The sequence below is a fragment of the Oculina patagonica genome, chromosome 14 (genome assembly GCF_052425735.1).
Source record: "Oculina patagonica isolate OP01 chromosome 14, crgOcupat, whole genome shotgun sequence".
Taxonomy (NCBI): Eukaryota; Metazoa; Cnidaria; class Anthozoa; order Scleractinia; family Oculinidae; genus Oculina; species Oculina patagonica.
This window is the reverse complement of record NC_135771.1, coordinates 14,035,339-14,055,784: the sequence shown is the minus strand read 5'-3', so window position 1 is coordinate 14,055,784 and position 20,446 is coordinate 14,035,339. Positions and strand designations below refer to the sequence as shown.

The 20,446-nt window shown below is 45.6% G+C and overlaps 2 protein-coding genes across 3 annotated transcripts in view; one reads left to right on the top strand and one right to left on the bottom strand.

Annotated features, from left to right (window-relative positions):
• Window positions 1–10,759: 10,759 nt before the first annotated feature.
• LOC144637711 (kelch-like ECH-associated protein 1) lies at window positions 10,760–19,400 on the bottom strand. Its single transcript, XM_078496780.1, has 6 exons — window positions 18,757–19,400; window positions 16,944–17,126; window positions 16,151–16,343; window positions 15,320–15,592; window positions 13,858–13,930; window positions 10,760–13,044 (listed from the first exon to the last, which is right to left on the bottom strand). The coding sequence occupies exons 1-6, from the start codon at window positions 19,333–19,335 to the stop codon at window positions 12,657–12,659; spliced, it is 1,689 nt and encodes a 562-aa protein (XP_078352906.1). The 5' UTR covers window positions 19,336–19,400; the 3' UTR covers window positions 10,760–12,656.
• Window positions 19,401–19,472: 72 nt separating this feature from the next.
• LOC144637972 (rapamycin-insensitive companion of mTOR-like) overlaps window positions 19,473–20,446 on the top strand; it is a 42,243-nt gene continuing 41,269 nt past the window's right edge. For both annotated transcript variants that reach the window (XM_078497063.1, XM_078497062.1), the window contains exons 1-2: window positions 19,473–19,566; window positions 19,637–19,687. In XM_078497063.1, coding sequence (XP_078353189.1) covers window positions 19,542–19,566; window positions 19,637–19,687 — 76 coding nt within the window. In that variant the 5' untranslated portion in view covers window positions 19,473–19,541. The remainder of the gene's footprint in view (window positions 19,567–19,636; window positions 19,688–20,446) is intronic.

Genomic DNA, 20,446 nt, shown 5'->3' with positions numbered 1-20,446 from the left:
GTAGCCCAAGCCTGACTCTAGTCTTTCAGTGGAGTAGCCCTAGCCTGACTCTAGTCTTTCAGTGGAGTAGCCCTAGCCTGACTCTAGTCTTTCAGTGGAGTAGCCCTAGCCTGACTCTAGTCTTTCAGTGGAGTATCCCTAGCCTGACTCTAGTCTTTCAGTGGAGTAACCCTAGCCTGACTCTAGTCTTTCAGTGGAGTAGCCCTAGCCTGACTCTAGTCTTTCAGTGGAGTAGCCCTAGCCTGACTCTAGTCTTTCAGTGGAGTAGCCCTAGCCTGACTCTAGTCTTTCAGTGGAGTAGCCCTAGGCTGACTCTAGTCTTTCAGTGGAGTAGCCCTAGGCTGACCAGCAGGGAGTAGCCCTAGCCTGACTCTAGTCTTTCAGTGGAGTAGCCCTAGCCTGACTCTAGTCTTTCAGTGGAGTAGCCCTAGCCTGCCTCTAGTCTTTCAGTGGAGTAGCCCTAGGCTGACTCTAGTCTTTCAGTGGAGTAGCCCAAGCCTGACTCTAGTCTTTCAGTGGAGTAGCCCAAGCCTGACTCTAGTCTTTCAGTGAAGTAGCCCTAGCCTGACTCTAGTCTTTCAGTGGAGTAGCCCTAGCCTGACTCTAGTCTTTCAGTGGAGTAGCCCTAGCCTGACTCTAGTCTTTCAGTGGAGTAGCCCTAGCCTGACTCTAGTCTTTCAGTGGAGTAGTATGAATCGAGCTGCCTTCTTCAGGGACCTACGGGGCCTGAGGGGGGGGGAGCTCTCTCCTGTTTCTGCGGTACGTGGGTCAGGCCTGCTTCAACAGCGACTTCTATCCTGCAGGGAGTAGCCTGGCTGGTTTAGTCTGGTTCAGGAAGTAGTCCTGCCGGCTCTGGCTCCGAGTGGAGTGGTTAGCTTTCGGATGCTCTTTGTGGCTCTGGGGGCGCGGCTTTAGTCTTTCAGTGGAGTAGCCCTAGCCTGCCTCTAGTCTTTCAGTGGAGTAGCCCTAGCCTGACTCTAGTCTTTCAGTGGAGTAGCCCTAGCCTGACTCTAGTCTTTCAGTGGAGTAGCCCTAGCCTGACTCTAGTCTTTCAGTGGAGTAGCCCTAGCCTGACTCTAGTCTTTCAGTGGAGTAGCCCTAGCCTGACTCTAGTCTTTCAGTGGAGTAGCCCTAGCCTGACTCTAGTCTTTCAGTGGAGTAGCCCTAGCCTGACTCTAGTCTTTCAGTGGAGTAGTCCTAGCCTGCCTCTAGTCTTTCAGTGGAGTAGCCCTAGGCTGACTCTAGTCTTTCAGTGGAGTAGCCCTAGCCTGACTCTAGTCTTTCAGTGGAGTAGCCCTAGCCTGACTCTAGTCTTTCAGTGGAGTAGCCCAAGCCTGACTCTAGTCTTTCAGTGGAGTAGCCCTAGCCTGACTCTAGTCTTTCAGTGGAGTAGCCCTAGCCTGGCTCTAGTCTTTCAGTGGAGTAGCCCTAGCCTGACTCTAGTCTTTCAGTGGAGTAGCCCTAGGCTGACTCTAGTCTTTCAGTGGAGTAGCCCTAGCCTGCCTCTAGTCTTTCAGTGGAGTAGCCCTAGGCTGACTCTAGTCTTTCAGTGGAGTAGCCCTAGGCTGACAGGAGTAGCCCTAGCCTGACTCTAGTCTTTCAGTGGAGTAGCCCTAGCCTGACTCTAGTCTTTCAGTGGAGTAGCCCTAGCCTGCCTCTAGTCTTTCAGTGGAGTAGCCCTAGCCTGACTCTAATCTTTCAGTGGAGTAGCCCTAGCCTGACTCTAGTCTTTCAGTGGAGTAGCCCTAGCCTGACTCTAGTCTTTCAGTGGAGTAGCCCTAGCCTGACTCTAGTCTTTCAGTGGAGTAGCCCTAGCCTGCCTCTAGTCTTTCAGTGGAGTAGCCCTAGCCTGACTCTAGTCTTTCAGTGGAGTAGCCCTAGCCTGACTCTAGTCTTTCAGTGGAGTAGCCCTAGCCTGACTCTAGTCTTTCAGTGGAGTAGCCCTAGCCTGACTCTAGTCTTTCAGTGGAGTAGTCCTAGCCTGCCTCTAGTCTTTCAGTGGAGTAGCCCTAGGCTGACTCTAGTCTTTCAGTGGAGTAGCCCTAGCCTGACTCTAGTCTTTCAGTGGAGTAGCCCTAGCCTGACTCTAGTCTTTCAGTGGAGTAGCCCAAGCCTGACTCTAGTCTTTCAGTGGAGTAGCCCAAGCCTGGCTCTAGTCTTTCAGTGGAGTAGCCCTAGCCTGACTCTAGTCTTTCAGTGGAGTAGCCCTAGCCTGACTCTAGTCTTTCAGTGGAGTAGCCCTAGGCTGACTCTAGTCTTTCAGTGGAGTAGCCCTAGCCTGCCTCTAGTCTTTCAGTGGAGTAGCCCTAGGCTGACTCTAGTCTTTCAGTGGAGTAGCCCTAGCCTGACTCTAGTCTTTCAGTGGAGTAGCCCTAGCCTGACTCTAGTCTTTCAGTGGAGTAGCCCAAGCCTGACTCTAGTCTTTCAGTGGAGTAGCCCTAGCCTGACTCTAGTCTTTCAGTGGAGTAGCCCTAGCCTGACTCTAGTCTTTCAGTGGAGTAGCCCTAGCCTGACTCTAATCTTTCAGTGGAGTAGCCCTAGCCTGACTCTAGTCTTTCAGTGGAGTAGCCCTAGCCTGACTCTAGTCTTTCAGTGGAGTAGCCCTAGCCTGACTCTAGTCTTTCAGTGGAGTAGCCCTAGCCTGACTCTAGTCTTTCAGTGGAGTAGCCCTAGCCTGACTCTAGTCTTTCAGTGGAGTAGCCCTAGCCTGCCTCTAGTCTTTCAGTGGAGTAGCCCTAGCCTGACTCTAGTCTTTCAGTGGAGTAGCCCTAGCCTGACTCTAGTCTTTCAGTGGAGTAGCCCTAGCCTGCCTCTAGTCTTTCAGTGGAGTAGCCCTAGCCTGACTCTAGTCTTTCAGTGGAGTAGCCCTAGCCTGACTCTAGTCTTTCAGTGGAGTAGCCCTAGCCTGACTCTAGTCTTTCAGTGGAGTAGCCCTAGCCTGACTCTAATCTTTCAGTGGAGTAGCCCTAGCCTGACTCTAGTCTTTCAGTGGAGTAGCCCTAGCCTGCCTCTAGTCTTTCAGTGGAGTAGCCCTAGCCTGACTCTAGTCTTTCAGTGGAGTAGCCCTAGCCTGACTCTAGTCTTTCAGTGGAGTAGCCCTAGCCTGACTCTAGTCTTTCAGTGGAGTAGCCCTAGCCTGCCTCTAGTCTTTCAGTGGAGTAGCCCTAGCCTGACTCTAGTCTTTCAGTGGAGTAGCCCTAGCCTGACTCTAGTCTTTCAGTGGAGTAGCCCTAGCCTGACTCTAGTCTTTCAGTGGAGTAGCCCTAGCCTGACTCTAGTCTTTCAGTGGAGTAGCCCTAGCCTGACTCTAGTCTTTCAGTGGAGTAGCCCTAGCCTGACTCTAGTCTTTCAGTGGAGTAGCCCTAGCCTGACTCTAGTCTTTCAGTGGAGTAGCCCTAGCCTGACTCTAGTCTTTCAGTGGAGTAGCCCTAGCCTGCCTCTAGTCTTTCAGTGGAGTAGCCCTAGGCTGACTCTAGTCTTTCAGTGGAGTAGCCCTAGCCTGACTCTAGTCTTTCAGTGGAGTAGCCCTAGCCTGACTCTAGTCTTTCAGTGGAGTAGCCCAAGCCTGACTCTAGTCTTTCAGTGGAGTAGCCCTAGCCTGACTCTAGTCTTTCAGTGGAGTAGCCCTAGCCTGACTCTAGTCTTTCAGTGGAGTAGCCCTAGCCTGACTCTAGTCTTTCAGTGGAGTAGCCCTAGCCTGACTCTAGTCTTTCAGTGGAGTAGCCCTAGCCTGACTCTAGTCTTTCAGTGGAGTAGCCCAAGCCTGACTCTAGTCTTTCAGTGGAGTAGCCCTAGCCTGACTCTAGTCTTTCAGTGGAGTAGCCCTAGCCTGACTCTAGTCTTTCAGTGGAGTAGCCCTAGCCTGACTCTAGTCTTTCAGTGGAGTAGCCCTAGCCTGACTCTAGTCTTTCAGTGGAGTAGCCCTAGCCTGACTCTAGTCTTTCAGTGGAGTAGTCCTAGCCTGCCTCTAGTCTTTCAGTGGAGTAGCCCTAGGCTGACTCTAGTCTTTCAGTGGAGTAGCCCTAGCCTGACTCTAGTCTTTCAGTGGAGTAGCCCTAGCCTGACTCTAGTCTTTCAGTGGAGTAGCCCTAGCCTGACTCTAGTCTTTCAGTGGAGTAGCCCTAGCCTGCCTCTAGTCTTTCAGTGGAGTAGCCCTAGCCTGACTCTAGTCTTTCAGTGGAGTAGCCCTAGCCTGACTCTAGTCTTTCAGTGGAGTAGCCCTAGCCTGACTCTAGTCTTTCAGTGGAGTAGCCCTAGCCTGACTCTAGTCTTTCAGTGGAGTAGCCCTAGCCTGACTCTAGTCTTTCAGTGGAGTAGCCCTAGCCTGACTCTAGTCTTTCAGTGGAGTAGCCCTAGCCTGACTCTAGTCTTTCAGTGGAGTAGCCCTAGCCTGCCTCTAGTCTTTCAATGGAGTAGCCCTAGCCTGCCTCTAGTCTTTCAGTGGAGTAGCCCTAGCCTGACTCTAGTCTTTCAGTGGAGTAGCCCTAGCCTGACTCTAGTCTTTCAGTGGAGTAGCCCTAGCCTGACTCTAGTCTTTCAGTGGAGTAGCCCTAGCCTGACTCTAGTCTTTCAGTGGAGTAGCCCTAGCCTGACTCTAGTCTTTCAGTGGAGTAGCCCTAGCCTGACTCTAGTCTTTCAGTGGAGTAGTCCTAGCCTGCCTCTAGTCTTTCAGTGGAGTAGCCCTAAGCTGACTCTAGTCTTTCAGTGGAGTAGCCCTAGCCTGACTCTAGTCTTTCAGTGGAGTAGCCCTAGCCTGACTCTAGTCTTTCAGTGGAGTAGCCCTAGCCTGACTCTAATCTTTCAGTGGAGTAGCCCTAGCCTGACTCTAGTCTTTCAGTGGAGTAGCCCTAGCCTGACTCTAGTCTTTCAGTGGAGTAGCCCTAGCCTGACTCTAGTCTTTCAGTGGAGTAGCCCTAGCCTGCCTCTAGTCTTTCAGTGGAGTAGCCCTAGCCTGCCTCTAGTCTTTCAGTGGAGTAGCCCTAGCCTGACTCTAGTCTTTCAGTGGAGTAGCCCTAGCCTGACTCTAGTCTTTCAGTGGAGTAGCCCTAGCCTGACTCTAGTCTTTCAGTGGAGTAGCCCTAGCCTGACTCTAGTCTTTCAGTGGAGTAGCCCTAGCCTGCCTCTAGTCTTTCAGTGGAGTAGCCCTAGGCTGACTCTAGTCTTTCAGTGGAGTAGCCCTAGCCTGACTCTAGTCTTTCAGTGGAGTAGCCCTAGCCTGACTCTAGTCTTTCAGTGGAGTAGCCCTAGCTTGACTCTAGTCTTTCAGTGGAGTAGCCCTAGCCTGACTCTAGTCTTTCAGTGGAGTAGCCCTAGCCTGACTCTAGTCTTTCAGTGGAGTAGCCCTAGCCTGACTCTAATCTTTCAGTGGAGTAGCCCTAGCCTGACTCTAGTCTTTCAGTGGAGTAGCCCTAGCCTGACTCTAGTCTTTCAGTGGAGTAGCCCTAGCCTGACTCTAGTCTTTCAGTGGAGTAGCCCAAGCCTGACTCTAGTCTTTCAGTGGAGTAGCCCTAGCCTGACTCTAGTCTTTCAGTGGAGTAGCCCAAGCCTGCCTCTAGTCTTTCAGTGGAGTAGCCCTAGCCTGACTCTAATCTTTCAGTGGAGTAGCCCTAGCCTGACTCTAGTCTTTCAGTGGAGTAGCCCTAGCCTGACTCTAGTCTTTCAGTGGAGTAGCCCAAGCCTGACTCTAGTCTTTCAGTGGAGTAGCCCTAGCCTGACTCTAGTCTTTCAGTGGAGTAGCCCTAGCCTGACTCTAGTCTTTCAGTGGAGTAGCCCTAGCCTGACTCTAGTCTTTCAGTGGAGTAGTCCTAGCCTGCCTCTAGTCTTTCAGTGGAGTAGCCCTAGGCTGACTCTAGTCTTTCAGTGGAGTAGCCCTAGCCTGACTCTAGTCTTTCAGTGGAGTAGCCCTAGCCTGACTCTAGTCTTTCAGTGGAGTAGCCCAAGCCTGACTCTAGTCTTTCAGTGGAGTAGCCCTAGCCTGACTCTAGTCTTTCAGTGGAGTAGCCCAAGCCTGGCTCTAGTCTTTCAGTGGAGTAGCCCTAGCCTGACTCTAGAAGTCTTTCAGTGGAGTAGCCCTAGCCTGACTCTAGTCTTTCAGTGGAGTAGCCCTAGGCTGACTCTAGTCTTTCAGTGGAGTAGCCCTAGCCTGCCTCTAGTCTTTCAGTGGAGTAGCCCTAGGCTGACTCTAGTCTTTCAGTGGAGTAGCCCTAGCTGACAGGAGTAGCCCTAGCCTGACTCTAGTCTTTCAGTGGAGTAGCCCTAGCCTGACTCTAGTCTTTCAGTGGAGTAGCCCTAGCCTGACTCTAGTCTTTCAGTGGAGTAGCCCTAGCCTGACTCTAATCTTTCAGTGGAGTAGCCCTAGCCTGACTCTAGTCTTTCAGTGGAGTAGCCCTAGCCTGACTCTAGTCTTTCAGTGGAGTAGCCCTAGCCTGACTCTAGTCTTTCAGTGGAGTAGCCCTAGCCTGACTCTAGTCTTTCAGTGGAGTAGCCCTAGCCTGACTCTAGTCTTTCAGTGGAGTAGCCCTAGCCTGACTCTAGTCTTTCAGTGGAGTAGCCCTAGCCTGACTCTAGTCTTTCAGTGGAGTAGCCCTAGCCTGCCTCTAGTCTTTCAGTGGAGTAGCCCTAGCCTGACTCTAGTCTTTCAGTGGAGTAGCCCTAGCCTGACTCTAGTCTTTCAGTGGAGTAGCCCTAGCCTGACTCTAGTCTTTCAGTGGAGTAGCCCTAGCCTGACTCTAGTCTTTCAGTGGAGTAGCCCTAGCCTGACTCTAGTCTTTCAGTGGAGTAGTCCTAGCCTGCCTCTAGTCTTTCAGTGGAGTAGCCCTAGGCTGACTCTAGTCTTTCAGTGGAGTAGCCCTAGCCTGACTCTAGTCTTTCAGTGGAGTAGCCCTAGCCTGACTCTAGTCTTTCAGTGGAGTAGCCCAAGCCTGACTCTAGTCTTTCAGTGGAGTAGCCCTAGCCTGACTCTAGTCTTTCAGTGGAGTAGCCCTAGCCTGACTCTAGTCTTTCAGTGGAGTAGCCCTAGCCTGACTCTAGTCTTTCAGTGGAGTAGCCCTAGCCTGACTCTAGTCTTTCAGTGGAGTAGCCCTAGCCTGACTCTAGTCTTTCAGTGGAGTAGCCCAAGCCTGACTCTAGTCTTTCAGTGGAGTAGCCCTAGCCTGACTCTAGTCTTTCAGTGGAGTAGCCCTAGCCTGACTCTAGTCTTTCAGTGGAGTAGCCCTAGCCTGACTCTAGTCTTTCAGTGGAGTAGCCCTAGCCTGACTCTAGTCTTTCAGTGGAGTAGCCCTAGCCTGACTCTAGTCTTTCAGTGGAGTAGTCCTAGCCTGCCTCTAGTCTTTCAGTGGAGTAGCCCTAGGCTGACTCTAGTCTTTCAGTGGAGTAGCCCTAGCCTGACTCTAGTCTTTCAGTGGAGTAGCCCTAGCCTGACTCTAGTCTTTCAGTGGAGTAGCCCTAGCCTGACTCTAGTCTTTCAGTGGAGTAGCCCTAGCCTGCCTCTAGTCTTTCAGTGGAGTAGCCCTAGCCTGACTCTAGTCTTTCAGTGGAGTAGCCCTAGCCTGACTCTAGTCTTTCAGTGGAGTAGCCCTAGCCTGACTCTAATCTTTCAGTGGAGTAGCCCTAGCCTGACTCTAGTCTTTCAGTGGAGTAGCCCTAGCCTGACTCTAGTCTTTCAGTGGAGTAGCCCTAGCCTGACTCTAGTCTTTCAGTGGAGTAGCCCTAGCCTGACTCTAGTCTTTCAGTGGAGTAGCCCTAGCCTGACTCTAGTCTTTCAGTGGAGTAGCCCTAGCCTGCCTCTAGTCTTTCAGTGGAGTAGCCCTAGCCTGACTCTAGTCTTTCAGTGGAGTAGCCCTAGCCTGACTCTAGTCTTTCAGTGGAGTAGCCCTAGCCTGACTCTAGTCTTTCAGTGGAGTAGCCCTAGCCTGACTCTAGTCTTTCAGTGGAGTAGCCCTAGCCTGACTCTAGTCTTTCAGTGGAGTAGCCCTAGCCTGACTCTAGTCTTTCAGTGGAGTAGTCCTAGCCTGACTCTAGTCTTTCAGTGGAGTAGCCCTAGGCTGTCTCTAGTCTTTCAGTGGAGTAGCCCTAGCCTGACTCTAGTCTTTCAGTGGAGTAGCCCTAGCCTGACTCTAGTCTTTCAGTGGAGTAGCCCTAGCCTGACTCTAGTCTTTCAGTGGAGTAGCCCTAGCCTGACTCTAGTCTTTCAGTGGAGTAGCCCTAGCCTGACTCTAGTCTTTCAGTGGAGTAGCCCTAGCCTGACTCTAGTCTTTCAGTGGAGTAGCCCTAGCCTGACTCTAGTCTTTCAGTGGAGTAGCCCTAGCCTGCCTCTAGTCTTTCAGTGGAGTAGCCTTAGCCTGACTCTAATCTTTCAGTGGAGTAGCCCTAGCCTGACTCTAGTCTTTCAGTGGAGTAGCCCTAGCCTGACTCTAGTCTTTCAGTGGAGTAGCCCTAGCCTGACTCTAGTCTTTCAGTGGAGTAGCCCTAGCCTGCCTCTAGTCTTTCAGTGGAGTAGCCCTAGGCTGACTCTAGTCTTTCAGTGGAGTAGCCCTAGCCTGACTCTAGTCTTTCAGTGGAGTAGCCCTAGCCTGACTCTAGTCTTTCAGTGGAGTAGCCCTAGCTTGACTCTAGTCTTTCAGTGGAGTAGCCCTAGCCTGACTCTAGTCTTTCAGTGGAGTAGCCCTAGCCTGACTCTAGTCTTTCAGTGGAGTAGCCCTAGCCTGACTCTAGTCTTTCAGTGGAGTAGCCCTAGCCTGACTCTAGTCTTTCAGTGGAGTAGCCCTAGCCTGACTCTAGTCTTTCAGTGGAGTAGCCCTAGCCTGACTCTAGTCTTTCAGTGGAGTAGCCCTAGCCTGACTCTAGTCTTTCAGTGGAGTAGCCCTAGCCTGACTCTAGTCTTTCAGTGGAGTAGCCCTAGCCTGACTCTAGTCTTTCAGTGGAGTAGCCCTAGCCTGACTCTAGTCTTTCAGTGGAGTAGCCCTAGCCTGACTCTAGTCTTTCAGTGGAGTAGCCCTAGCCTGACTCTAGTCTTTCAGTGGAGTAGCCCAAGCCTGCCTCTAGTCTTTCAGTGGAGTAGCCCTAGCCTGACTCTAGTCTTTCAGTGGAGTAGCCCTAGCCTGACTCTAGTCTTTCAGTGGAGTAGCCCTAGCCTGACTCTAGTCTTTCAGTGGAGTAGTCCTAGCCTGACTCTAGTCTTTCAGTGGAGTAGCCCTAGGCTGACTCTAGTCTTTCAGTGGAGTAGCCCTAGCCTGACTCTAGTCTTTCAGTGGAGTAGCCCTAGCCTGACTCTAGTCTTTCAGTGGAGTAGCCCTAGCCTGACTCTAGTCTTTCAGTGGAGTAGCCCAAGCCTGACTCTAGTCTTTCAGTGGAGTAGCCCTAGCCTGGCTCTAGTCTTTCAGTGGAGTAGCCCTAGCCTGACTCTAGAGTCTTTCAGTGGAGTAGCCCTAGCCTGACTCTAGTCTTTCAGTGGAGTAGCCCTAGGCTGACTCTAGTCTTTCAGTGGAGTAGCCCTAGCCTGCCTCTAGTCTTTCAGTGGAGTAGCCCTAGGCTGACTCTAGTCTTTCAGTGGAGTAGCCCTAGGCTGACAGGAGTAGCCCTAGCCTGACTCTAGTCTTTCAGTGGAGTAGCCCTAGCCTGACTCTAGTCTTTCAGTGGAGTAGCCCAAGCCTGCCTCTAGTCTTTCAGTGGAGTAGCCCTAGCCTGACTCTGGTCTTTCAGTGGAGTAGCCCTAGCCTGACTCTAGTCTTTCAGTGGAGTAGCCCTAGCCTGACTCTAGTCTTTCAGTGGAGTAGCCCTAGCCTGACTCTAGTCTTTCAGTGGAGTAGCCCTAGCCTGCCTCTAGTCTTTCAGTGGAGTAGCCCTAGCCTGACTCTAGTCTTTCAGTGGAGTAGCCCTAGCCTGACTCTAGTCTTTCAGTGGAGTAGCCCTAGCCTGACTCTAGTCTTTCAGTGGAGTAGCCCTAGCCTGACTCTAGTCTTTCAGTGGAGTAGCCCTAGCCTGCCTCTAGTCTTTCAGTGGAGTAGCCCTAGGCTGACTCTAGTCTTTCAGTGGAGTAGCCCTAGCCTGACTCTAGTCTTTCAGTGGAGTAGCCCTAGCCTGACTCTAGTCTTTCAGTGGAGTAGCCCAAGCCTGACTCTAGTCTTTCAGTGGAGTAGCCCAAGCCTGGCTCTAGTCTTTCAGTGGAGTAGCCCTAGCCTGACTCTAGATAGTCTTTCAGTGGAGTAGCCCTAGCCTGACTCTAGTCTTTCAGTGGAGTAGCCCTAGGCTGACTCTAGTCTTTCAGTGGAGTAGCCCTAGCCTGCCTCTAGTCTTTCAGTGGAGTAGCCCTAGGCTGACTCTAGTCTTTCAGTGGAGTAGCCCTAGGCTGACAGGAGTAGCCCTAGCCTGACTCTAGTCTTTCAGTGGAGTAGCCCTAGCCTGACTCTAGTCTTTCAGTGGAGTAGCCCAAGCCTGCCTCTAGTCTTTCAGTGGAGTAGCCCTAGCCTGACTCTAATCTTTCAGTGGAGTAGCCCTAGCCTGACTCTAGTCTTTCAGTGGAGTAGCCCTAGCCTGACTCTAGTCTTTCAGTGGAGTAGCCCTAGCCTGCCTCTAGTCTTTCAGTGGAGTAGCCCTAGCCTGACTCTAGTCTTTCAGTGGAGTAGCCCTAGCCTGACTCTAGTCTTTCAGTGGAGTAGCCCTAGCCTGCCTCTAGTCTTTCAGTGGAGTAGCCCTAGCCTGACTCTAGTCTTTCAGTGGAGTAGCCCTAGCCTGACTCTAGTCTTTCAGTGGAGTAGCCCTAGCCTGACTCTAGTCTTTCAGTGGAGTAGTCCTAGCCTGACTCTAGTCTTTCAGTGGAGTAGTCCTATCCTGACTCTAGTCTTTCAGTGGAGTAGCCCTAGCCTGACTGGGGGCATGGGCGGTTTTGGAATTGACTGATACATAAGTTGCCGTTTTACTGCTGGAAAGACGTTTCTCGAAAAGTAAACAGCAAATCAAATCAAAAAACATCTCTTTTGCTGTGAAAGTTTCACAATCGAATTTAAATAATTGGCGCCACGGAGACTGCAGGAATCCTACCGCAAACACGCGATACACGCAATGTTCCTGTAGTCTATTTTGCACATGCGTTTGGCTCAAAGTACTTTGCTGACGAAAGAATAACACCACAAGGAGAACAAAAGGTTTTCTGAAACAAATATATACCTTTGAAATCTTCATATTAAAGTAAGGTAGATATGCTCCGCGTTTTAACTGAGGTGTACGGTCAGGTGCTCCCCATCCCCACCCCCTCCACTGGAATTGATATCAGTTAATTAATTGACTATCAAAGTTTACATTATAGCGCTTTAGGGGTTTAGCGGGCGACAGCCCAAACAAACAATCACAATAGCGCATTCTGCACTAAAAAGACAATGTACTGGTAACATGAGTCTTAGAGTCACTTATTGTTTTCATTTCAGATATATACAACAAACTAAGAAAACACAAATAAAGTTGATTCTGCACTTTTTCGGCTTGGGTCAACAAGAGTCACACTTGATTCTCGTTTGATAACCTTACTACTACATGTTGAGAATCACATAATTGCGATGCGCATGCTATTTTGGTATGCACCGGGGCGTAAGTTGTATACTAGCCTGCGTGGCCGGTGTCCGAAGGGGAAGGAGAAGGGAAGTTCGAGTGCGATCATTATTAAACGATTGCGCTTCGCGCTCTCCCTCACTTGCGCTTGGTGCTTGAATTTCCCTTCTCCCTCCCCTTCAAATGCCGGCCATGCAGGCTAGTCTCCCTCGACTACTGTGAGCCTGGGACAGGCTACACTCCTTTTTTTTATAAGAATCTAGTTTATAAGAATATCGAGGCTGAAATTTGCGAATTTTTAAGAATATTGATCTTGCTGGCTGCAACGAAAAGCAATGGTACAATTGCACAATGCAACACTATACAGATCTGGGCACCAAACACCCAATTCATGCACAGAAATGTCAAGCAGTATTATCTAATCTTTATAACAATATTTCCAGCCTAAAATCGGAAAAAAATAAGAATATTCAGCCTGGGTCGGAAAAACAGTATTCTTATAAAAAAAGAGTGTGATTTGGCGCAGGCGTTGGAAGCTGATTCCTCAGCTGATCTTAGTAAAATGAAAGGCAATTTAAGTTACTTTCTTTGCTTTTAAAAACTAATAAATACGATCATTCATATGCCCATAACAAATTTAAATTCGATGATTTGCTGTAAATATTAATTAATTTTGATTACTAAAGGATAGTAAATTTTCAGCTTGATGAATAATTAATAGAGATGAAAATTATGTCCATTTTGCTTAGGCGTTGGACAAAAATTGCTTTACATAGTTTTTCTTAGTAATTATTACTACATATATTATGCTATGTTTTGTTATTATTTTGTTATTATCCTTTTCAGGGATGCTCAACATGCAAAAACAGAACAAAACAAAAAAAATGTACTCAGACGACAAATAACGGTTGATGGTTCTTTATGTTTTAATTTAACTATTAATTTCTTGTTTTTCTTACCCTGATGAACACAAAGCAAGAGTATTTGAAATGTTTTCTCAAAAAAAAGCATGATAGGATGTAGCACGTAATCTCTGTCTGCAAACGAGCCAATGGCTTGGTATAATATGCAGTAAATATCTTGAAGAACTCTTTTGAAGAGATCATTGCCATTGATCACATAGCTGGTTTCCAGCCCACTGCAATCCCAGCTCCACTCCTCCCTAAATTCATACTGCTAACCAACTTCCAGCGATCCTCTTCAGGAATGTACTCCTCAAGAGTGTTCAAAAATCCCTCTCCGTCATAACCCCCGACCACGTAAAGTTTACCACAGAGAACAGTTGCACTGAGAGCACTTCTCCTGTGTATAAGAGGTGAAATAACTGTCCAAGTGTCAGAAGCTGGATGATATCGTTCAACACTGTTCAGTTGTGTGTCACCATTATATCCACCAATGGTGTAAACATAGTTGTTTAATGACGCGGCTCCTGCACCACTGCGATGCTCAACAAGCGGAGATACCAACTTCCACAGATCAGTATCCACGTCGTAACATTCAACACTAGAATGAAATTCAGATAAGGAGCCATCAGTTGTACATAAAAACCGCCACAGTATTGGAAAACATGAGATCAAGTTTCTTTTCCAAGTAATTACTTATCCCAAGGGGAGGGGGAGGGGTGGGTCTCCCATATGAAAGGGGCAGGGATGCTCGTCGTTTGCTTAAGGGGTGTATATTTTGGATTTTAGTCTCCCTTAGGGTGTTCCAGGCACGATGGCAATATTTTTTAGCCGTTAAAGTCTCATTTAGGGTTGCACCCAAATAAATATACAAAATATAAATTCTATTTTCAGTATTTTGGTATCTTTAGGGGGTCCAAAAAAAGCTTGAGCCATGCCCAAATTTGTCTGATTTAGGGTTTTTTCAAAATTTTCGTCAAGAATCCATTCTGAGTTTCATCCAGAGGGGAGTAACAAACACTTCTAGTCACTATCTGTTGTTTCATGCTACAGATATTGAAGTTATAGGTGTCAGCATGTGAAGACTTACCTCAGCTTGAAGAAACTTATTACTTTAAACCATAATTATTAAACCAAGGAGCCTTAAAATGTGAACACTTTAATGAATTCACATTCTTTTGTGTAGTCATTACCCAATCAAAAGCTGAAGATAGTTGCAGTTGACCTTTGATTGGATATTTAAATCTGCACCGAAAATATTTATGTGAAAAAAATTAAGAGTACGGTCACACTTTTGGACTCCTTGGTGATATTAATAGCCCTTTGCTCATGTTCGAAAAATTACTGGCCCTGTAAATGAAGACCAATAGTACAAACTGCACCTCACTTGAATTTTACTGGAGAGTTCACCAACCTTCTGAGTCTGTTTCTTCCATCAAAACCTCCAGCTGCATAAAGCTTTCTACCAAGTACTGCAACAGCTACACCTGCACAAATCAAGTTGATGATAATTTGACTTACTTAAGGAGTAATACTGTACGCATGTTGAATCCCAATAACTTGAACCTTCAAGGAAAATTGAAAAAAGGTTCAAGTTATCAGGGGCTAGAGGTTCGAGTTAGCCCCAGTTCAAACGTTGAACTTCTGTACCGAACCTAATAGCCGCAATTAAGTACATGAAGAGATTGACGTTTGATTCAATTAAGTTTGGGTCGACCCAAGAATTAAGTTCGACATGGCCATTCGGTCAGATCGACTGTGGAGCTCTCCGATTCAAACGTTGAATTTTTCATGTACCGAACCTAATGCATAAATTATGCTAATACATTTGTAAATATAAGAAGGTTTGTGATTGGCGAGTGAGCTGTCATGAAAGTGGTCATCCATAACATTTGGCGCGACGAAATGCTCTGGATCGCTAAATAATCAAGATTGCATGCTTTTCAACGTCCAAACTCAGTATTATCGGATTGCATTTGCATCCTGTTTCAACTTTTGCTTTTAAATATATCTTCTTAATAAAAGGAAACAAAAACAAGACTATAAGCTAAAGATAACAGTTAAATTTACCGAATTGATCGATACTGAAGAAATTTAACTGAAACCTGGCGACTGTACTTCAAAAACTGCTGCTTGCGTTTCATTTAAACAGTGTTCTTATTCGTTGCATTAAGCATGCAACTAGAGAAGTCATTGTTTGCCTCTGTTTGCAGAATGAGTTCGGCACATGAACAGTTCAAGGTTTGAATCAACTGGCCGAACTTAGTTATTTGGGTCAACCCAAATAGGTATTAAGTTCGGGTCATGAAAAGTTCGACTTTTGAACCGGATCTTAGTGGGAGGTTTGAGTTATTGAGGGTTCGAGTTATCGGGATTTAACTGTACTGTTGTGAGTCTGGGATCATGTAGTTCAGGGAGACCTAGGATGCACAACCATTACTATTTTCCGCCACAAGTACAATAATGTATATTACGTAAAACCACAAGACACCCAGTCAAGTAGTGATTCAAACTCAGAATTCTCAGAAAATTCAATCTGACAGAAGCATTTTCCATCTGTCCAATAATTATGTGCTGTGTGAAAGATTGAAAAGTACATGAACTGAATGTATGGGCTGGCCTAAAGTCACTCAACATTGCAAGGAACAAAGTGGATGGATAGAAAAAGAATGCCAGAATGTTTTTTGACAACAAAGTTATTTTATACTTTTGTTGCTATGAATTCTCAAAATGATTACTACAACTACACTAGTTGGCAGCGTAGGCCCATGCGACCCACCTGACATTCTGGACTGTTCACCCCTACGATTTACCCTACACATTCTTTACTGTAAGTCATCTAGGGAATGTTATATTGCTGCACTTTTAATACTGACCTATTCTTGGATAGTTGAGTGGCATAACTGTTGTCCATTCATCCTGCTTGGGATCATATCGTTCCACTGATGTGTGAAAAGTGTTGCCATTTCCACCACCAATTGCATAAATACAACCATCAATGGTTGCCACCCCTAACCTGTTCCGTGGGACACTGAGGGGTTTAACTGGCTTCCATTCATCTCGCAGAGGATCATATCTATCTACAGAGGCAGTGTCAATATTCCCAGATGAGGTGTTATTGCGTCCACCAATAATAAACAGCATGTTATCTGTGAACATGGTAAAAAGCCAGTGATATTGTCTATTGAATTCAACAGATAATTAGACTGCTTGGCATCAAACTCATTAGCAATGCAGTCCAATACCCTGAAGGAACCAAGCTTACAGGAGTGTTGTTAATTGAAGGTTTAGGGTGACATAAGATGTTGACATACATGTAAGCAAAAAAATTCCCCTTGATAAATTTACACATATGAGATCAATTGTCAGCTTTCTAACCATTTTATATTATCCCAGACCATACAGTGCTGTCAGTACTAAGTACACTGTGCCATAATGCAGTTAGGGAGGGACTATAATTTTTTGAGGGGGGAGGGGGGAGGTTGGGCAATTTTTCTGAGCAAGAACTTTTTTCAGCATTAGTATTTGCAAGAATTTTTGTTACCAGCATAACCCTCTGCAAGATTTCTTTGCAAAAGGCTGTTTAATCCAAAGTTCAACACTCTTAAACATCATCTCCAAGGATAATTTACAAAATGTATCAATGTAAAGATTAACATGTCTAAAAACTAAATTGTGGAAAATTATTAATAAAACCAATCACTTACCAACATAAGCGGCTCCTAATCCACTCTTAGGGACAGACAGTGGAGAGAGAATTGTCCATTTAAGGGATACAGGATCAAAACACTCCAGAACATCAAGAGATCTCCTGAGGTACCCCCCGGCAAAAAACATCACAGTAGGGCCAGGAGGGCATCTCTTATGAATTGTACTGAGGGTGGAGACCCTCTTTGTCTCCTGTCAACAAATTAAAATATTTTAAAATACACTTTTTATTTAATTAGTTTAACATATATCAATTAGAGTGTTATTTTCCACTGGCTGAGGGAAACGAAATGAGTGGAAAATGTTTTTCTCACACACCGCTGGGACCTGGAAAAGGATCATGTGACATTTGGCGGGAAGTCATTTTTGTTGCGTCCGCCATCACTGACCTTTTCCCACCCACCCACCCAAAGATTTTTTAGTTGGTACTGTATCTTTTGTTAGCTTTGCCATTGTGTAATTTTCCCTATGATGCAGAATGTACATGTATGGTTTTGTAGAGTTTGTGATAAAGGTCAGGTGGCAGTCGGCCTGGCATGGCTACCAGTGGTGTGTGAGAAATAAATTTATTTATTGACAGAAGTTATTTTATAGGTTACCTCCATGTTTTAAAGTTTCCCTCTCTTGAAAGATTTGCCATTAGTAGCACACTGGACTACCAACTCTTTGCTGAAATTAAATCTTACATGTATGCTGTGTCGGTGGAAATAGGAAGGCTCAATTGCTTGCAGATGTAAGACACTGCCAAGATAACTCTGTATAATAATTATTTATAGTCTAAAAGTTACTTACTGAGAAGGCTTCAATCAATACTTGTTTGAACTCTGACCTCAGCCCTTGTTCACAACACTGGATGAGTGACTTGAGGTATGAATTGGAAACAAAAGGTACCCGTATATAACTCAGGAGATCCTTTAGTTCTTGTGTTCTCTCCTTCAGATTATATGTCACCCATCTTAACAGGGCTGCCAGAACCTTGCATGTGACAGAAAACAATAGGAGACAATCAGAGACTGGGATATAGATTGATCTCTCTAGAGTATCAGTGGGAGGGCCCGAGGGGCTCCAGGTCTCCACTACCCCCACTTTTTGCTTGAAAGAATAATGTTGAAGGGGTTGAAAATATTTTGCCTTTGCCACCTCTATCCAGCCATCTTTACTCAAACCCATTTTCTCTTTTTAAGTAAAAGAGGGTCCAACTTCACTTAACCACCCTCTTTTAAACACCTCTTGTTTCACCATTTGAAGCTTTTGCAGGGGATCTGGATTTTGCCCGTAAGACCGAGTGTCTGTAATAGTGAATGTTCAATAAGTGTTCTTGGAGTGCGATGATAGTTTTTTTAAAAAACAGACGTTTCGGGGAAACCCCTTCATCAGTGTAAATGTGATGTCTTAAAAGGAACGCTTGATCGTACGTTAAATGTCTTGCGTGCGCGTCGTGTTGTGTGATGGCGTAAATGACTCCGGTCGTAGTGCAGGTGTGGTGTCCTTTCGGGTGCACAACTCAGTTCGCGTGGTTGATGTTTTGTCATATGCACTGAGCGCGCGCGCAATCTCGCGCTCTGTTTATTTTTAAACGACGCACACGCAAGACATTTAACATACGATCAAGCATTCCTTTTAAGACATCACATTTACACTGATGGAAGGGGTTTCCCCGAAACGTCTGTTTTTTAAAAAACTATCTTTGCACTCCAAGAACACTTATTGTAACAATTGAGTGCTACGCAGCAAAAGTCTTTTTATGTGACTGTAATAGTGAGTGTCTGTAATAGCAGGGTGTCTGCAATGCGAAGGTTGTCTGTACATGATTTGTGTTCTACAACTGTGTCTATGCAATCTAATCCATTTTCATAAAGATTGTACATAATGCCACAATGAATCATACATACTCATTTTTCACTTTCCCTTATAAAACTGTTCCCTTCTCAGAGTAGGTCTGTGAATGTGTTTGTGCCAAATGGAAGTTTTGTTTAATATATCTTAGTAAATAAACCCCTTCAGGCGGCTGGTATATTGGAGGGTAATGCCCGAGGCAGAAAGATTGTTCAAAAATGAACAGTTGGATGAGAAGCGAAGCTTCTAGGGCAACTGTGAAAATATTTTGAGGACATTCTATCAGCCAAGGGCATTATCCTTCAATATACCAGCAAGCCAGAAAGGGGTTTATTTATTTTATAACCCTCCAATTAATTTCTACAATGCGCGTTAACGCTGGTAAAAAGGAGAAAACCACCAGTTTATGTAACTCTGTGAATAGTGATTTGATTAAAAAGTTAGACCCGAAAAGATGTCTTTTTTCGTTTCTTTTGTACTTGTCTATAAAATCGGGCGACAGATATCCAATTGGACGGGGTATGTTGCCTGATACCCGTTGCCCCATTTTGTACCATGTGATGCGTTTTGTCCAATGAGCACAGAAATTAATCAGTGGGTAATAATATTTTATACTCTCAGTAGGAGACTGGTTTACTGGTTCTTGGTAGACCTCGTATTCCATCTGACCATGCAAATGGATTTCATATAAACACTTGTTTGATAATAGGCCTGCAGATAACCAATCAGATTCGATCAAGGATGAGACTCTCTTGCATCCAAACCTCACCTCATCTTCCGACTTGACAAAAAGTTCATCACGCCTAATAAAATCAATCAATCTATCCTTGGACAAGTTTTCAAACTCCTCACATTCAGACACTTCCAAAAAATGACGAAACATAAACTTTTCAGCTGCTTTGGTCAATTCAACGCAACCATAAATCTCCGCAAAGTCTTTTATACCAATACAGTTGGAGGGATCAAGTTGTGATTGTAAAAAGTCGCAACAAGCCTTTCTGACTTGGCAGATTTGTAATATACACGCCACAGGTAATACATATTGTACATTTTCTTCAGTGATCTTTATCTGTGCCGTGTAAGCAAATTCGATCAAAAGTTCCACGCTTCTTGGATCCATCGACTTCAATGTAATGCTTTTTTGGCGACTTTCCACAACGTCATTTGTAAACATGGCATAAAAATATGGACTGAACGAGGCTAGAACGACTTTGTGCGCGTGAATCTCCAGCTCTCCAACGCGAAGAACGACGTCGCACAATTCTTTCCTCTTTCGCAAATCGTTCATAACACCAAATGTTAATTTCATATGTTCTTCTATGAAAAGATTTTCTTCCATGGGATCCATTATAAAGAGAAATACAACACCAAATTGTACAATATCGTCGATGTATATTTTTGCTTGTGATTCTGTTTTTAGTTTGTATAATGATGGGTAGTTACCGCTGTCAAAATACAGGCGCTTTCCACTGCACATGCGCTGTCGAGGAAAACACCATCCAACACGGCCTCCGAGGAGAGCCACAGTAGTGGCGATTTGGCGTCGATTTTAACATGAGGAGGAATTTTTCAGGCCCGGGTAAGGCCTTTACAATGCTACCTAGCAAGTTTGATGTACAGCAAGCTAATTTGCTTGTCATTTCTTACAGGCGGGAGGTACGAAAACCTCGACGAACCAAACCCGCTGGATCTCAGTCGAGGTAAGTTGTTAGCCAATAAAAAGTTTATAAAGTCAAAGCGGTTGGAAATGTTTGACAAGTTCATGTTATGCTAATTTGTGTTTGAACATAAGCCTAAATCGACCAAGCCAGCCAAATGTATCAATACATGTCAGCTGTGTGTTTGTACTGGCGCATGGTTTGTGTTCGAGAATGGTTGATCATTTACCAGGGTGTTATCCCCAGGTTTTATAGAATACTTTTACAAATATCGGCGTGTTTTTTATTGTTCGTGAAAGAGTTTGAACTTAGTCGCCAATTAATACAGTTCTTAATAAAGTAAAGCTGTTGATTAACCTGCATCGAGAAATTAACAGTCTATTACAGAAACCAAACCTTTCAACAGTGCCTGGAAATTTGTTTACACGCACCCTGCTGTTAAGATGAGAAATCCACTTGCATATTACAGGACAACTCGGATTAATATTAATCCGTGGATTATAATAATAATAGATTATAATAGGATTATTATAATCCAGTAATAGATTATTATAATCCAGTAATAGATTATTATAATCCAGTAATAGATTATTATAATCCAGTAATATATTATTATAATCCAGTAATAGATTAAGGCACGGCAAAAAATTGGAAGGATTAGATTATTATTAATATTATAATCCGGATTAATATTAATCTCTATTATAATCCCGATAAAATTCCGTGAATGTTCGGATAACAGATATGTCTATTTGACTATCTGACAGATAGTATATGACAAATGTATATGACAAACACACT

Excerpts from the sequence above, each read along its gene's own strand:
- LOC144637711 (XM_078496780.1), bottom strand. The coding sequence starts at position 19,335 with ATGGATCCCATGGAAGAAAATCTTTTCATAGAAGAACATATGAAATTA. Across the intron at positions 17,127-18,756 it reads TTGTCAAGTCGGAAGATGAG|GTTCTGGCAGCCCTGTTAAG; the intron begins GTGAGGTTTGGA and ends GTCACATGCAAG. Across the intron at positions 16,344-16,943 it reads TATTGATTGAAGCCTTCTCA|GAGACAAAGAGGGTCTCCAC; the intron begins GTAAGTAACTTT and ends ATTTGTTGACAG.